We start from the raw sequence: 16,955 nt of genomic DNA on the forward strand, positions 1-16,955 counted from the left end.
CATGTGATTTCCCCCGGTCCTGCCAGAGGTGCCATTTGCAGGCTGCGAAACTCACTACCTGATGGTTACAACTCAGGTAGCAGAATACACCGCATGATAAGGCTGTGGGTTGGGAAACTCACCCTGGGGATGCAGATTTCCATGGTGAATATATATCTCACCCTGGTTTGACACTGGACACATATGCCACACAGTAAAAGCCAGAGAACACATTGCAGTCACCCTGCACGTGCAGCCAACAAGGCTTCCCTATTGCACAGCTTCCTTGCCTGTTCCCACATCAATTGAGTCTAAACACCACCAGCACATGCGTGCCAGTTTGAGAAGACTAAATTGATGGTGCAGATCCGCACCCACAATAAATGTTGTTGTTCTTGTTGTTTTAAACCAGGAAGGGATGACTCTGACTATGTGGGGAGGCTGCTTTCGGTGGCATCTCTATATACTTTCCGCGTACTTCGACCCCCCCCCCCCGTTTCAACAGGCCATTGGCAGACTTTTACAGCAGCCCCCAGTTCCAGGCTGCCCGAATTCGCAGCCGCTCCGGCGCATACTACCACGAGTTCCTCTCAATTCTCGTTCAGAGAACGCGGAACGCGCGTCTTGACGCACAAGCCTCCGGCCCTGCTTCGGCTCCTTCCGTTCCCGCCAAACCCGCGCGCGCGGCCCCGCAGCAGCCGCTTCGTCCCCACTGCGCGCTCAGCCCGCTCCTTCGCAAGCTGCCTTCTCGCGCCCAGTCCGGGGCAGAGGCGCGTCCGCCCTCCACCTCCCTCAGCCTCCGTCTCCACGCCGCTCGGAGTTGCGCCCCAGCGCCTCTTTCCTCGCTCCACCCCAGCCCCACACTGCTGCGCGTCCGAGGCCGCCCCTCCTCCTCCTCCCTCGGCTCGCTGACGACAAGCCCGCCCGAATTCTCCTCCTCCTCCCCGCCCGAGAGCGCCGAGCCGAGCTGGGGCTGAGCGGAACGGACCCGCCCCCCGGATCCCCGCCCTCTTCCCCCTCCGCCCCAGCCAGAGGCTGCTCAGAGCCCGCCGCGCCGGCACCCGGAGGGCAACGGAGGAAGCCAGCGAGCAGCACCGCCCTGCCCGACGACGCCTATCCGCCCGCGCGGGGCAGCGACCCCCGGCCCCACCCCCTCGGTTGCCAGCTCCCCTCCGCTCCAAGCCAAGCCGAGCCGAGGCAGCCCGGGCTCCGCTCGCGTTTGCTCGCTCTACCCGACAGTCTCTCCGCGGCCGGCACGAGCCCAGCGGCGCCATGGGCTGCACCGTGAGCGCCGAGGACAAAGCGGCCGCCGAGCGCTCCAAGATGATCGACAAGAACCTCCGCGAGGACGGCGAGAAAGCGGCGCGGGAGGTGAAGCTGCTCCTCCTCGGTGAGAGCCGCGCCGTCGTGTCCCTCCCTCCCCCTGCTTCTCGTGCCCCGGGGATGCGGGACCCCTCCCCCCACTGCGCCGCCTTGCCCCGACGAGGCGCCTTCTGCAGCCCAGCCTTCGGAGGCTTACTCGGAAGGAAGCCTCTCGGAGTTCGACGGCGCTTACTCCCAAGTAAACGGGCGGAGCGCCGCCGCTTTAGAAGAAGCGCCCACCGGTCTAGGTCCGCCGACTCCCCCCTGCTCTGTCTCCCCCCCCCCGCGTTGCGCCCCCTGCCTTTTCCCTTGGACTTGAGGGACTTTCCAGGACCCTCCTCTCCGAATTTCGCCGTGGCTTCTGAACCCGCCGCCCCCTTTCTATCTATCTCTGCGGGCGCCGCCCCACCCCTGGCCCTGCCCGAGCCCCGCTCCTTTTCGCCGAACTCTGAAGCCGCTCGTTCTGCTCCTGAGCTCCTTCAGCGGCAAATGGGGATCGGCAGCGCTCTCCTCGGGACCCCCCCCCATCTTTTCCAAAAGCCATGTAACGTGGCTCAGTGGAACATACAGTTTCCTCCCCCTCTAGGAACTCTAAGGGCTGTGCCCTCGAATCAGCACTGCAATTCCTGTAAAATACGTTGTCACTAAGACTTCCTCTTCTCTCCCCCCCCTTCCAATCCTACTTGCTTTTCCAAATTTAGCATAGGAGTCCTCAGTTGCTTATTTCTTCACAGTAGCTGGCCTTTCTGATTATCTCCCCAAAGTCCACATGCTGTGATGCCCCTGCGTTTTCACGTCCTCACAATGGTTGTCTTGATACTCTGTCGGTGGCCGACCCCCACTTTCTGCTCCCTGCCAGCCCTGGTGGTGTTAGGAAAGAATAATCTAAACTGCAAATAAGTAGAGAATGCTTGCAGAGAGAGCAGGCAGTTGTCCCAGTAGGAAATGGAAGGGTGGTCTCATTTTTAGATGGTGAATCTCCCTTGTCATTCTGCTCTGTAAAAAAAATTTAAAGATGTGTTTCTCCCTCTTCAGTGGTTAAGATGGTTTGAACATTTCTCTGTGTCTTTAGTTTCCTTCAGTGCCTAGGGCCGCTTCGTCTATGAAACTTTGCTCTTGCACGCTTTTTCTTCTTTTTTTCTTTTTTGGGAGTTCATCACTGTGCAAGCTTGGAGAAGTAAAACCAAAGTAAAAGATTCATATGTGGACTCCTAGCATGCTTCTGGGTGATTCTTCACATGAACAATATTTTGTGCATAATATTTTCATATGCTATACAACATCTAAAATTTAGGAGCTCTCTGGACTTGTTTACTGTACTGTATTTTCATGCATGAAAGTAGCTGTGGGTTATCTGTACGTTTAGGTTTGAGCAGTTAGCCTGGAAACACAAAAGGAGTGATTGGTTGGACTTATTTTGTCATATGGATCAATGTCTTCAATGTCATTTTATTTTCTGCTGCGATCTTATGACGGGGAATCATTTGAAAAAGGAGGGAGTAATGTACATGACATGAACTGACATGTTGAGTGTTTTCATTTTCTAGTTCTCACACCAGTCCAAGCGATGCGTATTGCTGTTTCTAAAACACTTTTCTGTTCTGTTCAATGATGTCTGTGGTTTTTAGCAACGTTTCAGTCCAGAATGAAAAGTTCTTTTCTCCTGGAACCTTCAGACAGGATTTTGTAAAGCAACTAATTAATCTTCTGGCACCACAGCTCTTTGTCTCCTGACTTTCGAGAGTAAAAGCAGATTTTGAGTCTCCTAAACAACTTTCCATTGTCTCCTTTGTGTAATATTTCCAAAGAGTGTGAACTGTAGTCCACTCCTATCCATGTTAACCCAGGGGTAAATTCTGCCTAAGTCAGTGGGATGTACTTCCAGGCAAGTGTTGCAGCCCTAAGATGCAATCTTATACACACTTAGCTGGGAGTAAGGCCCATTGAACTTATTAAGCCTACTTCTGAGTAGAGGTGTAGCTGTCTGTGGACAAACTTGACTGGGTTTAACCATCCAGGGGTCCTTTACCTTTTACCTTAGAAGTATATTTGACTGCATCGTTAGTTCACAAACCCTCAAATTGTGTTCTATAGTGAGTTCCTGGCAGCTGGGACAGTCTGTTATGGTGGTTAACCCAAAAATACAGGAAGTAAAAGAGTGCTGCTGGCAGCTTAACAGAAGTTGACTAAAATGAAAGCCATTTTTTTAAGGAGGGTAAAATGGGGAACAAGACAAGAGAGTTATCACGAAACAATGAAAGGAAGACATCTCTTTCTGTTTAGGCAAACACAAAGTAGCAGGAATAAGTTTAGTGCCTTCAGCATCTAGCAACACAGAGCTTGAAAAGTAAATCAGGCAACCCAATCTCAAGCCCATTTATTTGGCAGAGAGTCCATTTTATTTCAGTGGAACTTATTTCCAGGTAAGCACACATAGGACCACTGTCTATTTTAAATTATTATTTATTGTTGCATTTATATCAGGGAATCTCAAGGTAGCACACATTGTTCTCCCCATCTCCATTTTAGCAGCACAACAATCCTGTAATGTAGGTGAGGCTGAAAGACAGCGACTGGCCTAAGGTCACCCATGAGCTGCATGGCTGAGACAGGATTTGAATCTTGGGTCTCAGTTCCTAGTTTAGCACTGTAATCACTGTACCATACTAGCTCCAGAGGTTCTTGCCCCTTTTGAAACTATGCATTAGTAATGTTCAATATGATTGCTTGATTAGTACCTGAGAGCTGCAGCAGTTTTTATCTCCCATTTTACCAAATGGTGCTGAGGCCATTGGTTGATTATGGTTTGCTCAGGATTGCAGCTGCACTTAGAAATGACTGTGCTTGTTCTCCCCCCCCCCCCCCCGGCTGTGAAACAGGACATTCATTATGAGAGATGGTTGCTAATCTAGTATAAACTACTTCATTGTGCAAGTTGATGAACAAAATTGCCTCTGAATAGTATGATAAATCCCTGTGGCAGTGATCTAGATTGTAGGATTTCTTAATAGTTTTCAGGCTTAGAGTTTGTAATGAGGCTAATGTGGATAAACACCCAAAGCAGTTCCATTGAATTTTGTTGGCAGAATCTGTAGAATAGATTACAGGGTTTGGGTCTGTGAGCAGAGGGCAAGTCTAGTCTCCAATCTCTATTTAAACTTTGCATTTTCCTTTCTTTAAAACAAAGAAGGCAATAGCATGTAAATCTTGGCATTCCATGTCATGCATTTAAACAAAAAATGAAAAGGGAAAAAACTCCCCACCTTTTAGCAGTGAATTAGCTGTGCTACTTAGAAGATTTGGGGAAACCAAATATTATTTGTTGGTCTGTGTGTCACTTAAATATAGCATGCAAATCCACAAGAAACCTCTTTGGGTTTGTCCACGCTAGAACAAAATTTGGATTTGTACCTGCCTTTTTCCCATTAATGTAGGGGCATCCATATTAACTCCTCCTCATCCCAGTGTTGTCTCAGGTCTGTTCAACCTGGCAACCTGTTTGCAGATGATGCAGCCTTGACAGCGCACTCCAAGGGAGCTGTACGGAGACTCCTCAGCTGTTTCGCCCAAGCTTGCATGGAATTCGGCCTCACCATCAGCCAGACGAAGACCAACACCCTAGGTCAGGATGCCACCAGCACTCCACGTATCAGCATTGGTGATCACACGGTTGAGGTGGTAGATAATTTTGTCCACCTGGACTCCAACGTAACTAGCAACCTTTCCATCAACACTGAGCTCGACAAACGTATTGTCAAGGCAGCTAAAGTAGCGGCTTGCCTCTCCCAAAGGGTATGGGAGAATGTGATGTTAATGACCAATACCAAGATGAAGGTCTGCCAGGCTTCTTGTATGTGGAGCATACTGATTTTTTGGAAGTGAGTCGTGGGCAACTTGCACCCACCAGGGGTGATGCAGCAAAGTCTTTCATATCTGTTGTGTCAGGAAGATTTTGGGCATCACATGGCAGGACAGAGACTCAAACAAAGATGTGCTCTTCGAAGCCCACATTCCTAGCATGTCTGCACTTCCATCCCAGTGACGTGTACACTGGCTTGGGTCATGTACATAGAATGGAAGGTGGCAGGATCCCCAAGAACATGCTGGCTTCAGGCACCAGGCCCTTTGGCAGAGCAACTATGCATTACAAAGATGTCTGCAAACATGACATGAAGGTTTGCAACATTAACCCTGCCGTATGGTTGGATGATTCCAGTGACCAGAGGAGGAATGGCCGCTGGGAGGAGTGCAGAGAGAAGAAATGCCATTGTACATCTGTATCAGCAAAACTGAATCCTTTCATCTGCCCCAGCTACAATAAAACATGTCTCTCCTGTATGATCTCTAAAACCAGTTACAGTAGGCACTGTAACTCTCCAATGGTTTGACTTTACCCCCGATGATGTACTCTTCCATTGTCTCTCCAGACAGAGAAATGCCAAAATTTCCAATTCTTGGAAAGTTCAAAACAGCCAGGATTGAAAAACCCCACTTTGGAGGGGGAGGAAGGTCTGGAACAACACTGGGATGAGGAGGGTGTCATGTGGATTCCCATACATTAATGGAGATAAAGGCAGGTGAAAATCCACATTTTGCTTTGATAGGGACAAAGGCAGTAATGTATTCACTTGCAAGGGTTAAATATTGTTGTCCTCAAAGGCTGTTTTGTCACCTTATCTTTGGATTGCCACATTTTGTCATTTAGATAACAGGCATGTGATTTTATACTTTTAACATTTCGGGTTCAATTAAAGAGAGAGAGAGATGCACAGCATAGGAACTTTGAGAACGACAATTCTTGTTTGAAATGCTAGCTGTGTAGAAAGAATAGAGACGAAATCTTTGCTTATGATAACTACTTCAGCTTCTTCATTTCTTTATTTAGGTCCCATAATAGTATCCATTTCTGCTGTGCTGTTAGTAACTGATACTCAGTTGAGCTTACTACATTGCTCCAAGATCCTGTTCAATATGTGTCTTTTCACTAAAACATAACTGGAGAATAGCTGTGGGTTTTCTTCATGCAGAGTTTCCACTAAGTCCAGCTGAAACAAGATCATGGTAGCTCAGTCTGTAGAGCACGAGGCTTGAATCTCAGGGTCATGGGTTCGAGCCCCATGTTGGACGAAATATTCCTGCATTGCAGGGAGTTGGACTAGATGATCCTTGTGGTACCTAACAACTCTATGATTCTATGACTCTATAAGATGCCATTGCAAGGATTCATAGTCTCCTGTGGTAGAGAAGATACATTTTCTGATACTATACATCAGAAGTAAGTCCCACTGAGTTGCGTGAATCTTATCCCCCAAATAAGTGGGAATAGAATTGGAGTCCAGATGTTCAATTTAATGGTTCAACTTAACCATTAGATTGAAGCTCATATAACAGTACTTTTTGAAAAGAGCACAGCACTTCAAAAAAGTTGATGGGCATTGTTCTCTCATTAGAAAAGTAAAATGGTGTTGAATCCTTGATTTATTAATAGCCTATTTTTATGCTAAGGCATAACTGGGTAATTGTTGAGATTAACTTGAAATGGTTGTGGGGGGGGTGGCAGGGGGGAGAGGCTGTAATTCACAGAGAACAGTGGCAAATGATTCAGTCATGCAAGACTCCTTGCTGCCTGGATACTAATTGCACACTTAATGTTAAAACAAAAACCCTGGGATTGCTTGTTAATTTCAAGTCATTACAAGAAAGCGCAGGAAATATGGCAAGTAAAATTTTTAAATAGGCTTTTAAAACAGCAGCAACAGGGAAGCCGCTAAAGCCTTTGTCATGACTGGAGTGGTGCTCCATTAGTCTGTTTATCAGAAAGTCCTTGTTACGAGGCTGGCTTTCTCTGCTGAAAATGATAATTCTGCTCAGCTTTCAAAGCAGCTTTCCAACCAGAACAAAACCATCCGATGAAACCAGAAGCAAATACCATAAAACAGTGGCTTCCCCAACCTGGGCATTTGGACCACAGCACTGAAGCTTATGAGAGTTGTCCTAAACATCTGGAGGGCACCAGGTTGGGGTCTAACCTTTCAATGTTTACAGCAGCACACTGCACAGCAAATGGCCAGAGCCCAAAGACTACTGTAGCTCATCAAAGCAGGAGCTTGGTGGACTTCTTTAGGAAACAGGTTCCACAAGAGGAGGGTGGGCTTGTTGGTAAGATAGCAGCAGCCTGCGATCATAATACAGTGGTGCTTCAGGTTACATACGCTTCAGGTTATAGACTCCACTAACCCAGAAATAGTACCTCGGGTTAAGAACTTTGCTTCAGGATGAGAACAAAAATCGTGGTCCTGCGGTGAGGCGGCAGCGAGAGGCCCCATTAGCTAAAGTGGTGCTTCAGGTTAAGAACAGTTTCAGGTTAAGAACGGACCTCCGGAACGAATTAAGTACTTAACCCGAGGTACCACTGTACATACATAATGGAAGGTTTGTATCAGGTATGCCTGAAGAAGTAGACATAACCTATGGCTATTATTATTTATAACAAAAGCTAGTGGGAGTGGGTAGTGGAACTGCTCTAGCGCAGGGTTTCCCAAACTTGGGTCTCTAGCTGTTTTTGGACTACAGTTCCCATCATCCCTGACCATTGGTCCTGCTAGCTAGCAATGATGGGGGTTGTAGTCAAACAACATCTGGAGACCCAAGTTTGGAAAACTCTGCTCTAGTGGAAGATGAGCATCAGCCAGTGATCAGCATTATCAAATGTGGGCCTTCAAACACAATATTGAAGTTTCTTAGGGTGGAGGGAAGTTTTGCTTTTTATATATACAAAGCAATCGGTTTTCTGGGCAGAGGACGGTAGTAGCTTGCTCAGCACAAGTATTATTTTTCCCTGTCGATGCACCTTGGCTGCTTTCAGGAAAGTAGCTGAAGTATTCAGATACTTGACTACAGCTTTAGTTCCTTATTATCATGCTGGCAACTTTTTTTGTGGTGTTGCTTCAGAGGTGTTCTCAGCATATCCTCTTTCATATTAAAACTTTCCGATTTCTGCTCCTCATGCATATTCAGCAGTCTTTTAAAAGGCTCTTATTGTCTTGATTTTTGCTGTTCTCAGACACGTAGGGGCCCTTGTGCCGCTAAGTAACCAACGTGTGATTTAAACCTCCCATTTCAGGACACTTTCTGCTCATCTGGTTTTAAACTATTTTTTAAAACAACAACAACTACCCTTCCATTTTTTACTTTGCATTATGCAGAATTCAGGCTTGTTCGTTATTAAACATATATGAAATTTATTAGTTTTGTAATAATCAGTTCCAGCAGGGCCATATGTTAATATCCCCAAACTATTGCGGCTCAATAAATCAAACATTGTCTATTCAGATCGCCCACCTCCAGAATCTGGGGGAATATTGAAATTACCCATTTTATTTTTTTTAAAGGAACACAATGTACAGTAGAATGCTTCCGTTATAAATTACCCCCTCAATGATTCTGTGTTGGTGTGAAACTTTCCAGCTCTGCTCTGATAGCCTTAAGAAGATGTGTAGAACTGCTGAAGGATGTAATCTTTAAAGCACTTACTTCAAAGTAGTCACCTTGACTTCAGTGCAGTGACTCGTAATAAGTGGGTTGAGAATTGTGACCTTACAAGATAAAAATAACCAATGTCAAGGGTTGTTGGGGTTTTTTTGGCGTTTTTTTTTGCCACATCAGAAATTCCTCTCCTGTCTTTCCCCCTCTGTTATTTATAATGTATGTTTGAAACAAAGAAAAGTGTCTATGAATGTCCTGGACCATGAAGCCTGTAGAAGGCTTTTTGCAAACAGCATTTCATAGTAGAAATTTCCTTTCCTTACTTGCTTCTTTCCCCTTGTGGCTTTTGTGTCTGAGCTCTTTTAATTTGGCGTGCCTCTTGGGGGTGAGTAAACAGCTTTTAAAAAATAATTGGCTTAGCCATTTCTGATGTGCTTGGTATGCTTCTATCTCTTGAGGACCCAAGATTTTTATATTGAAAAGAAAAATCTTGAATTCCGCTTAGCAGCCAAAAGAAAAACTACTGATGAGATGGGGAAGGCAAATGCACAGAGTATTCATTTTACTTAAGTTTTTCTTTCCAGATTCATGGAAATCATTTTTCTGGCAACAAACAATGTAGAATCATTTCAGCCAAATTAATTTCTTGGATTGTAATTGAAGTAGTCTTGTGATGGTAGAGGATTTGGCAACTTGTTAAATTTATATGTTCTTTTGCAATGCAAAGTGAGCAGCTCTCCAGATTTCTTCTCTCTCTCTCTGTGTGTGTATATATTTATTTCCTGAAACCATCCCCCAAAAGATATAGATCAGGCATAGGCAAACTTGGCCCTCCAGATGTTTTGGGACTACAATTCCCATCATCCCTGACCACTGGTCCTGTTAGCTAGGGATGATGGGAGTTGTAGTCCCAAAACATCTGGAGGGCTGAGTTTGCCTATTCCTGATATATATATTATTGAAATGTGCTTTAAGGAGCAAAGTAGTGGGCAAAACTGGTGTTCGAATTGTAAGTACATGAAGGTCCCACTATAGGAATGCTTGTCATCCAAAATCTCAGTTATGTGAACATAAACAATTATACCCAAATCTCACTACGCAAATGGCTGATTCAGATATCCAAACAGCCAGAGTTTGTCACATCTTTACTTGTTTGTGTTTTGTTGGTCAGCTGCAACCATTTTGGACAGAAACCATGGAGTGAGGAAGAAAAAATCGGACAAATTGGAACAGGAGAGATCAAGCAAAGCAGTTTTTCCTTTGTCTTTTGCTGGTTGACTGCAGCAGTTTCAGGCAGAAACAATGGAAGGAAGGGTGGAGAATGGGAGGGAAGAAAGGAGAGAGATGGGAGAAATCATGGATTAGAAGTTTCCCCATAGGAAGTAATGGAAATCATCAGCTCGTTATGAGAACACTTGCCTAACAAATGATTTCCTGGGAAAGCATTGTGTTCAGAAAGCAGGACCTGTGTGTACAGAGGCTTGGTTCCTGTGTACCACAAGGATGAACACACAGCAAGCTTCAGGGACATGTATTCTGCTTCCCTTCTGTGGTTGTGAGACTGGAATCTTCCATTTTCATTTTAGGTTTGCCACGGTTTAGTGTTACATCTGAGCCCTAAACTGGTTGATTTTATTTTTGTTTTTGAAACAAAGCAGTTTCATAAACTATGGTTTCAGTTTGGGTTTTTCCTCTAGCTAAGACATTCTGCCTAGGTTCATTTAATCTAAAACAGAAAAAGTTCCAAATTTTTCATGGCCACAACAGATCAGGGGTGGAGATTTGTGTATAAACATAGCCACACACTCTGTCACACATGCATTTCATATAAATAGGTGCTGCCAGTCTCTGCCTTGTTGGTGTTCCTGGAACATCAAACCACAACTTAGGTTTTTCTGAGAGGGTCTGTAGTAATTTTGTGTGCATGATTTTAAGTGGCTGACATGGCATTGTCGTGATCAAGTTCAATGATATATTAATAGTTTTTCCCAAAAGGAATATTATTATTAAGACTTGGCAGTTATTGATTTATGCACTTTCTTAGTTATACAAGGTTTTTTAGAAACTAGGTCTGTAGCATTTCATTGTCAGTTGAAACATTTCAATTGACGAAAAAGGTGTCTTGTTTAATTGGACACTGACTTTAAAATGTGTTAAATTATTTTTTAATATTCATAAAAACTGTAGATGTGTTGAAGGGGAATACCTCTTCTAAGACTATTCTTGCTTCATTATCTAAAACCAAAGATGCTAATTCTAATGTTTTTTCATTATAATTATTGTTTTTTCCCCCATTATGGAGATCTATCAAGTAAAACTCCTGTGACTAAATTTTTAAGGTTGAGTAAAACATGATTCTCAATAGCTATGCAGATATTAATGAGATGGTTATTGCATTTTGTCAAATTCCAGATATATACATAATTCTTAGTTGCCACTAAAATAGGATATTAGTAAGCACCTATGGACTTTTCTCATAAAGACCCAATCTTTTAGGCTACAACCCTATACACACTTCCTCGGGAGAAAGTCCCATTGAGCTTAGCAGAACTTTATTCTGAATAGGCATACATAGGAGCGCAAACTGCTAAGAACACAAGAGCAGCCCTGCTATATCAGACCAGTGGCATATCTAGTCTAGCATCATCTACTCACAGTGTCCAGCTAGATGACTGTGGGAAACCTGCAGCAGGACCTGAGCACAAGAGCTCTCTCCTCTCCCCATGGATTCAGGCAACTGGTATTGAGTGTACTGCACCCAACTGTGGAGGGCAGAGCATAGCCATTAGGGTTAGTAGCTGTTGAGAGCCTTACACTCCATGAATTTGTCTAATCCACTTTTAAAGCCATCCAAGTTGTGGGCCATTGCTGCTTTCTGTGGCAGCAAGTCCCATCGTTTGTAATTTGCACACAGCAGCAGCAGGAAGCCCCATTAGCTAAAGTGGTGCTTCAGGTTAAGAACAGTTTCAGGTTAAGAACGGACCTCCGGAACGAATTAAGTACTTAACCCGAGGTACCACTGTACAGCTATTTTTCTGCTGCCTCAATTCTGTTACAAATAACAGAGCATGTGATGCTCCAACTTCCTCGAGCACTTACAGGCTTCGTGCATTGGTTTACTAGAAATATTTTCCTGTTGACCATGGTATCGGTCTAAGCAATCTCTCTCCCTGCCCCATTTCTGAAAGTTTTGTTTTAGAAGATAAATTCTTTTTCGGGGTGTGGGGTATGGGACCTTTCCTCGTGTGAAGCAAATACATGTTGACTGCAGCAAAGCCATCTCGAGCAGCTGCTTATTGCTTGGTGGAGTCTCTTCCAAAGAAAATAATCAAGAATGTGTTCAGTTAATGCTTTTTGTTTTTATCCGAGGGGAGTAGCGTTGGTTATGAAGCTGTTTTAGTCATAGGAGAGGGAAGCACAGTCTTGCTCTTGTTTGGCCCCCTCCTTAAACTGCCTTTGTCTGAGAGGGGTGGTTGAAACTGCATTTTCCTCTGGTCTTTAGAGGCTGAAACTAGGAGCTTGTAGCTTGCTCAGGCTTCAGGTCCTTGGGTTATAAATTCTTTTTCAGATTCTGGTTTCTTGTAATTAATACATTCAGCAGAGCTACAGATTGCTGTAATAATCAACTTATTCTGAAATAGGCACCTAGTGTATTTCTACAGACAACCCCTCTTTATCTTTTTGTAAGCTGCTTGTTACAAGAATAATTCAATACCATTCTGTTCTGCTTTGGAGGCTTGAGCTCATGTCTGTCTACTGCACCAAAACTCACTTGAGTTGGAGGCTATCCTAATTTCCTAAACTATGGGAAATGCAGGGATAATACATGTTTTCTGCACAGTGTTTGAGGAGGGTTAATTTTCTGTTTTGGCCCTGTGGGCCAAACATACACAAACTGGCAAATTAAGCAATACAAAGCTGGTTTACAAAGCAGAGGAGGAATTCACTATTAAAAAATCTATTCCAGTAGTTGTGGTCCCATCATAGCCATTGAGGAGAGTCTAAAGAATGAAGAGATCACTGATGAAATTCTTTTCTGCCTTAGAACTCTATTGTTGTTTTCCCTCCAAATCTGATATCTGGGAACACAACAAACCATTTGACCTGTGCATTTGGTTTTGCTGAGTCCAGATGTTGCAACTGTCAGATCAAATTAGGCTTCAAAGTGAGGTTTTAGAAAACTGAAGTGTTTTTATAACCTTAAACCAATAAAAATGTTCCCATTAAAAACATGAAATGTTTCTTTTGAAATTGCTGTTGAACCTGCTGTTCTACATTTGGATGTGGAAAAATAGGAAAGGGGGGGATACATACATACACCCCCCCAAAAGAACTGCTACTAAAGTAAACTTTTAGAATTCCATTTCCTAGGATTTATGAAACAAAGTTAGAGAGCAAAATGGAGACACATATGGGCAATTTTTCTCTGCACCCATGTTGTAAATAGGTAGCTAAGGCTGCTTCCTGATAGCAGCTGCTCCCTGCAACCAGAGCACAAACACAGGAAACACAACCAGAAGTAATTCAAAGAACTTCTTGCTAGCTAGGGGTTTGATGCAGCAGTCGCCGTGACAAGTGCTAATAGTTAATGTGAGTCTTTTGCTTCTAGTCCATCTGGACCAGGAGTAATAAAAAGGGCATAATCCTTACCTAATATCTAAGTATTGGGCATGTTGAATTAGTCACTCACAAACTGCTCTGTTGAAAGCATCTTAAGAGCAAATAATCTTGGTGGTCTTGGTTCTATTAAGCAAACAACTAAACAAAGTGGCTTTTGGGGCATATAATCTGGTGTTGCCCACCAGACCACTTGGAAGTCTAGGAATTGGTTTCATGGAATGTTTAATGAGTTTTCAAAATTCCCATTCAGATCAGGTTTGTGAGATTAATCGGCTTTTTTGTTTTTGTTTACCTTGTTTGGTTTTACACTCCTCTTGGATGGTTAAGAATATAGCGGGTTTAATTACATTTTACTGCAGTGACACAATAGCATTTTGATAGATTGTAGGAGCAGAAGTTTCTTTGTGGAGGCCAGCAATAATAAATAGATTTGCAGGCATTTCTCTGTTAACCTTTGGCACATGAGGCTTCTTACCAGCAATCATGTTGCATGAAACATTTAGCCACTGTTGTCATTCAATCCTGTCAGTTTGAAGTACAGTGGTACCTTGGTTTAAGAACGTAATCTGTTCCAGAAGTCTCTTCTTAAACCAAAGTGTTCTTAAACCAAGGCGTGCTTTCCCATAGCAGCGGGGGACTCAATTTACAAATGGAACACACACAATAGGAAGCGGAACATGTTCTACTTCCAAGGCAAAGTTCACAAACCAAAACACCTCCTTCAGGGTTTGCAGCGTTCTTAATCCAAGTTCCGGTAAGCTGTTCTTAAACCAAGGTACCACTGTATTGGGGAAAAGGAGAAAAAGAAGCCGTCTATACTATCATGTCCAAGGGCTTCTGTTGCTTGGATTGCCCTGTGTTCCACCTTTCTGGGGCAGGAACTGATCTAAAGTCCTGTTTGGGTGTATGTTCTCCTTGCATGTAAATGAACATGCAGGAGGGAACAGGAGCACTTTGCCCAAGCCCTGCCCAGGCAATCACCTTTACCCAGTTTAGAGACCTTCATGAGTTCTGGAATTCTGAAGCAGGGTGTCCACCTGTGGAGGCTCCCCATGAAAATTAGAAGAACCCCTGCTAACTAGGATTTTCAGTTGATCCAGGAACATTTTGTGAGTCTGCGCCAGACTCATGGGGGCCTCTAAACTGGATAAAAGTGATGTGTTGGAGGAGGCAGGGCTAGACTGTGTGATCTTGCTCCCCTTCCTGTTTTTGTTCTCCTTGCATACAAATAAATGTCCAAATGGGGTTAAAAGAGTTCAGCAAGAGGGTTCATATTGACTGCACAGAATTCCACTTAGTTTGGATCTTCTTTGGGCCATGCATTTTGGAGGGTCTTCGTTATTAGCGTCATGGTAATCGCTAGTATGAGTCTACGGCTGATGCCTCTTCCTTACTCTTGGTGGTGTGATGTATGTTTTTTATTCACAGAAAGTTTTCCCCTATGGCTCTCTGTGAACTGTCTGAACCAACTGCTGTGGTGATAGGAGTTAATATAATTCATATATACTAACAATGTCAATAACTATTCCCCAGGAATTGTGTATTTGAGGCCTTGCAGGAATTCTGTGAAGACGTTGACCCTGCCTTCTGGGAACTGTGTAGAGTTTTATCTAAGGAATGGCATTTAATATTAAAACTGTCAAATATAATTGCATTCTGAATATGTTGCAAGCAATGGCTCAAGATTCAAATAGCCTTTCTCCCATGCGGTTAAGCAACATACTCTGAAGCCCTGAACGTGTCTCCCCTTCAGTACCTACTAATATTGAATGTAAATATTTTAATTTACTGGGATCTTGTATGCTGTTACCAGATGGCCAGTGGGGATCATAAGTCTTCTTCTGGTATATTATATTCCCCTGGACACTCGCCTCTCTTTTCTCCCCACAAGCTGAGAGATTTATTGGAGGAGAAGGAATCTCTCGTTTTTAATGCCAGGTTTATGTGAACTGAAGAATCTTGGGTGAGGTGTGGGCAGCTACCCCCAAAATGTTCATTTGCAAAGCTGCTTTGTAATACAGTCATACCTTGGATCCCAAATGCCTTGCAAGTCAAATGTTTTGGCTCCTGAACGCTGCAAACCTGGAAGTGACTGTTCCGGTTTGCGAACATTCTTTGGAACCCAAATGTCTGTCAGGGCTTCCACGGCTTCCAATTGGCTGCAGGAGCTTTCTGCAGCCAATCAGAAGCCATGCTTTGGTTTCCGAACGCTCTGGAAGTCGAACGGACTTCCAGAATGGATTCTGTTCGACTTCCAAAATACGACTGTACTGAAAGCAGGGGAAGGGGTAAACCCATGGTCAGCTGGAAATGCCCCCTGCTTGCTTTAGAGTGGCAAATCTTACAGTTCTCTAGAATCTCCTTCATAGCAGTTATTCATGGCTTGTTATTTCTAGGTTTCTTTTTGCATTTCTGTCCTTCACCTGAAAAAAGGGATTGCATTACTGTCAGCTCAGGGCCTTTTCATTGTCTCTGCTATAAGAGCCCAGCTGAAATCAGGCTTCTCTCTCCACTGGCCTCTTCAGAAGCCGTGCCATCAGACTGCAGGAGAGCGAGAGGGGTGGAGCAGCAGGGCCAAACCCACCAGCAACTTTTGACTCCTTTCCACAATTTCCTTCCATTCTGCCTGTTCATTACAAGATCTCTGTAAGTAAGGATTAGTGTCCCAACTTGGGTTTTTTCCTTAGTACTTCCCAGCCCCAGTTCTCTTGAATTGCGTGAGCCTGAGGGCAAGGGATGTCTTCTCATTGGATTTTGCAAGCTGCTCAGAGAGGCTTTTTTCCAGTTTAATGGCAGGATAAAAATGCTAATGATGACAAATTTATATGTATCATACATAATTATCATGTGCATCACCATTTCCTCCTTTTGATAGCTTCCCAAGTCTCTTCTGCTTTCCTTTTTTTCCCCATGGAGACATGGTAGAGGATGGGCCTGTTTTTGTTTCTGGCTGTTGGCTCAGGTAATGCAATCTCAAGAGAAATGCTCTTTGAAGAATTTTTTGTGCTCTGAAGGGGTTTCTCCTTGAGTTTTTCTTTGTATAGTACTCAGCTGGGAGTGCAAAGAGTTCTCGCATGTAGGAACTTCAGTGCATACACTCAGTTCAGAAAAAAAGAGGCGTCTCTTTGTAGCTGTTGGAGCATTGTGGAAGAGAAGTAATAGCTGCACTTACTGCCTGGTTCGAGAATCTTGGCATGCGACAGAATCATTAAAAGCTCTATTGCTAAATATTCTGCTAGATCTCTGCTTTTAGTGGCAGCGTATGCCACCTGGTCCCTGGCTTGTTGATGGCGACTTTTAATACCTCTCCACCTGCTGCAAAGGGTGGTTCTATCTAGACAGGGCCTAGGCCTCACATTTCTGAGGGAGCCCTAGTCTTCGGATTGTGTTGGATTGTCTGTGACTCACACCTAGCTTCAGGCTGAGGTCTGGCTTTTGAATGTGCGATTATTAATGCTGATAAGCTGCCCACCCCTTTCTAGCTTTTATTCAATGAAACGCTGGCTCCA

The 16,955-nt window shown here is 44.1% G+C and overlaps 1 protein-coding gene across 2 annotated transcripts in view; it reads left to right on the plus strand.

Moving 5' to 3' along the window:
* Positions 1-656: 656 nt before the first annotated feature.
* The window catches only part of GNAI2 (G protein subunit alpha i2), a 121,687-nt gene continuing 105,388 nt past the window's right edge, over positions 657-16,955 (plus strand). Inside the window, exon 1 of one of the 2 annotated variants that reach the window (XM_083429521.1) lies at positions 657-1,369. In XM_083429521.1, the coding sequence (XP_083285647.1) occupies positions 1,252-1,369 (118 nt within the window). In that variant the 5' untranslated portion in view covers positions 657-1,251. The remainder of the gene's footprint in view (positions 1,370-16,955) is intronic. The other variant, XM_083429522.1, reaches the window with a different exon arrangement.

Source organism: Podarcis tiliguerta (genome assembly GCF_965153285.1).
Source record: "Podarcis tiliguerta genome assembly, chromosome: 2".
NCBI lineage: Eukaryota > Metazoa > Chordata > Lepidosauria > Squamata > Lacertidae > Podarcis > Podarcis tiliguerta.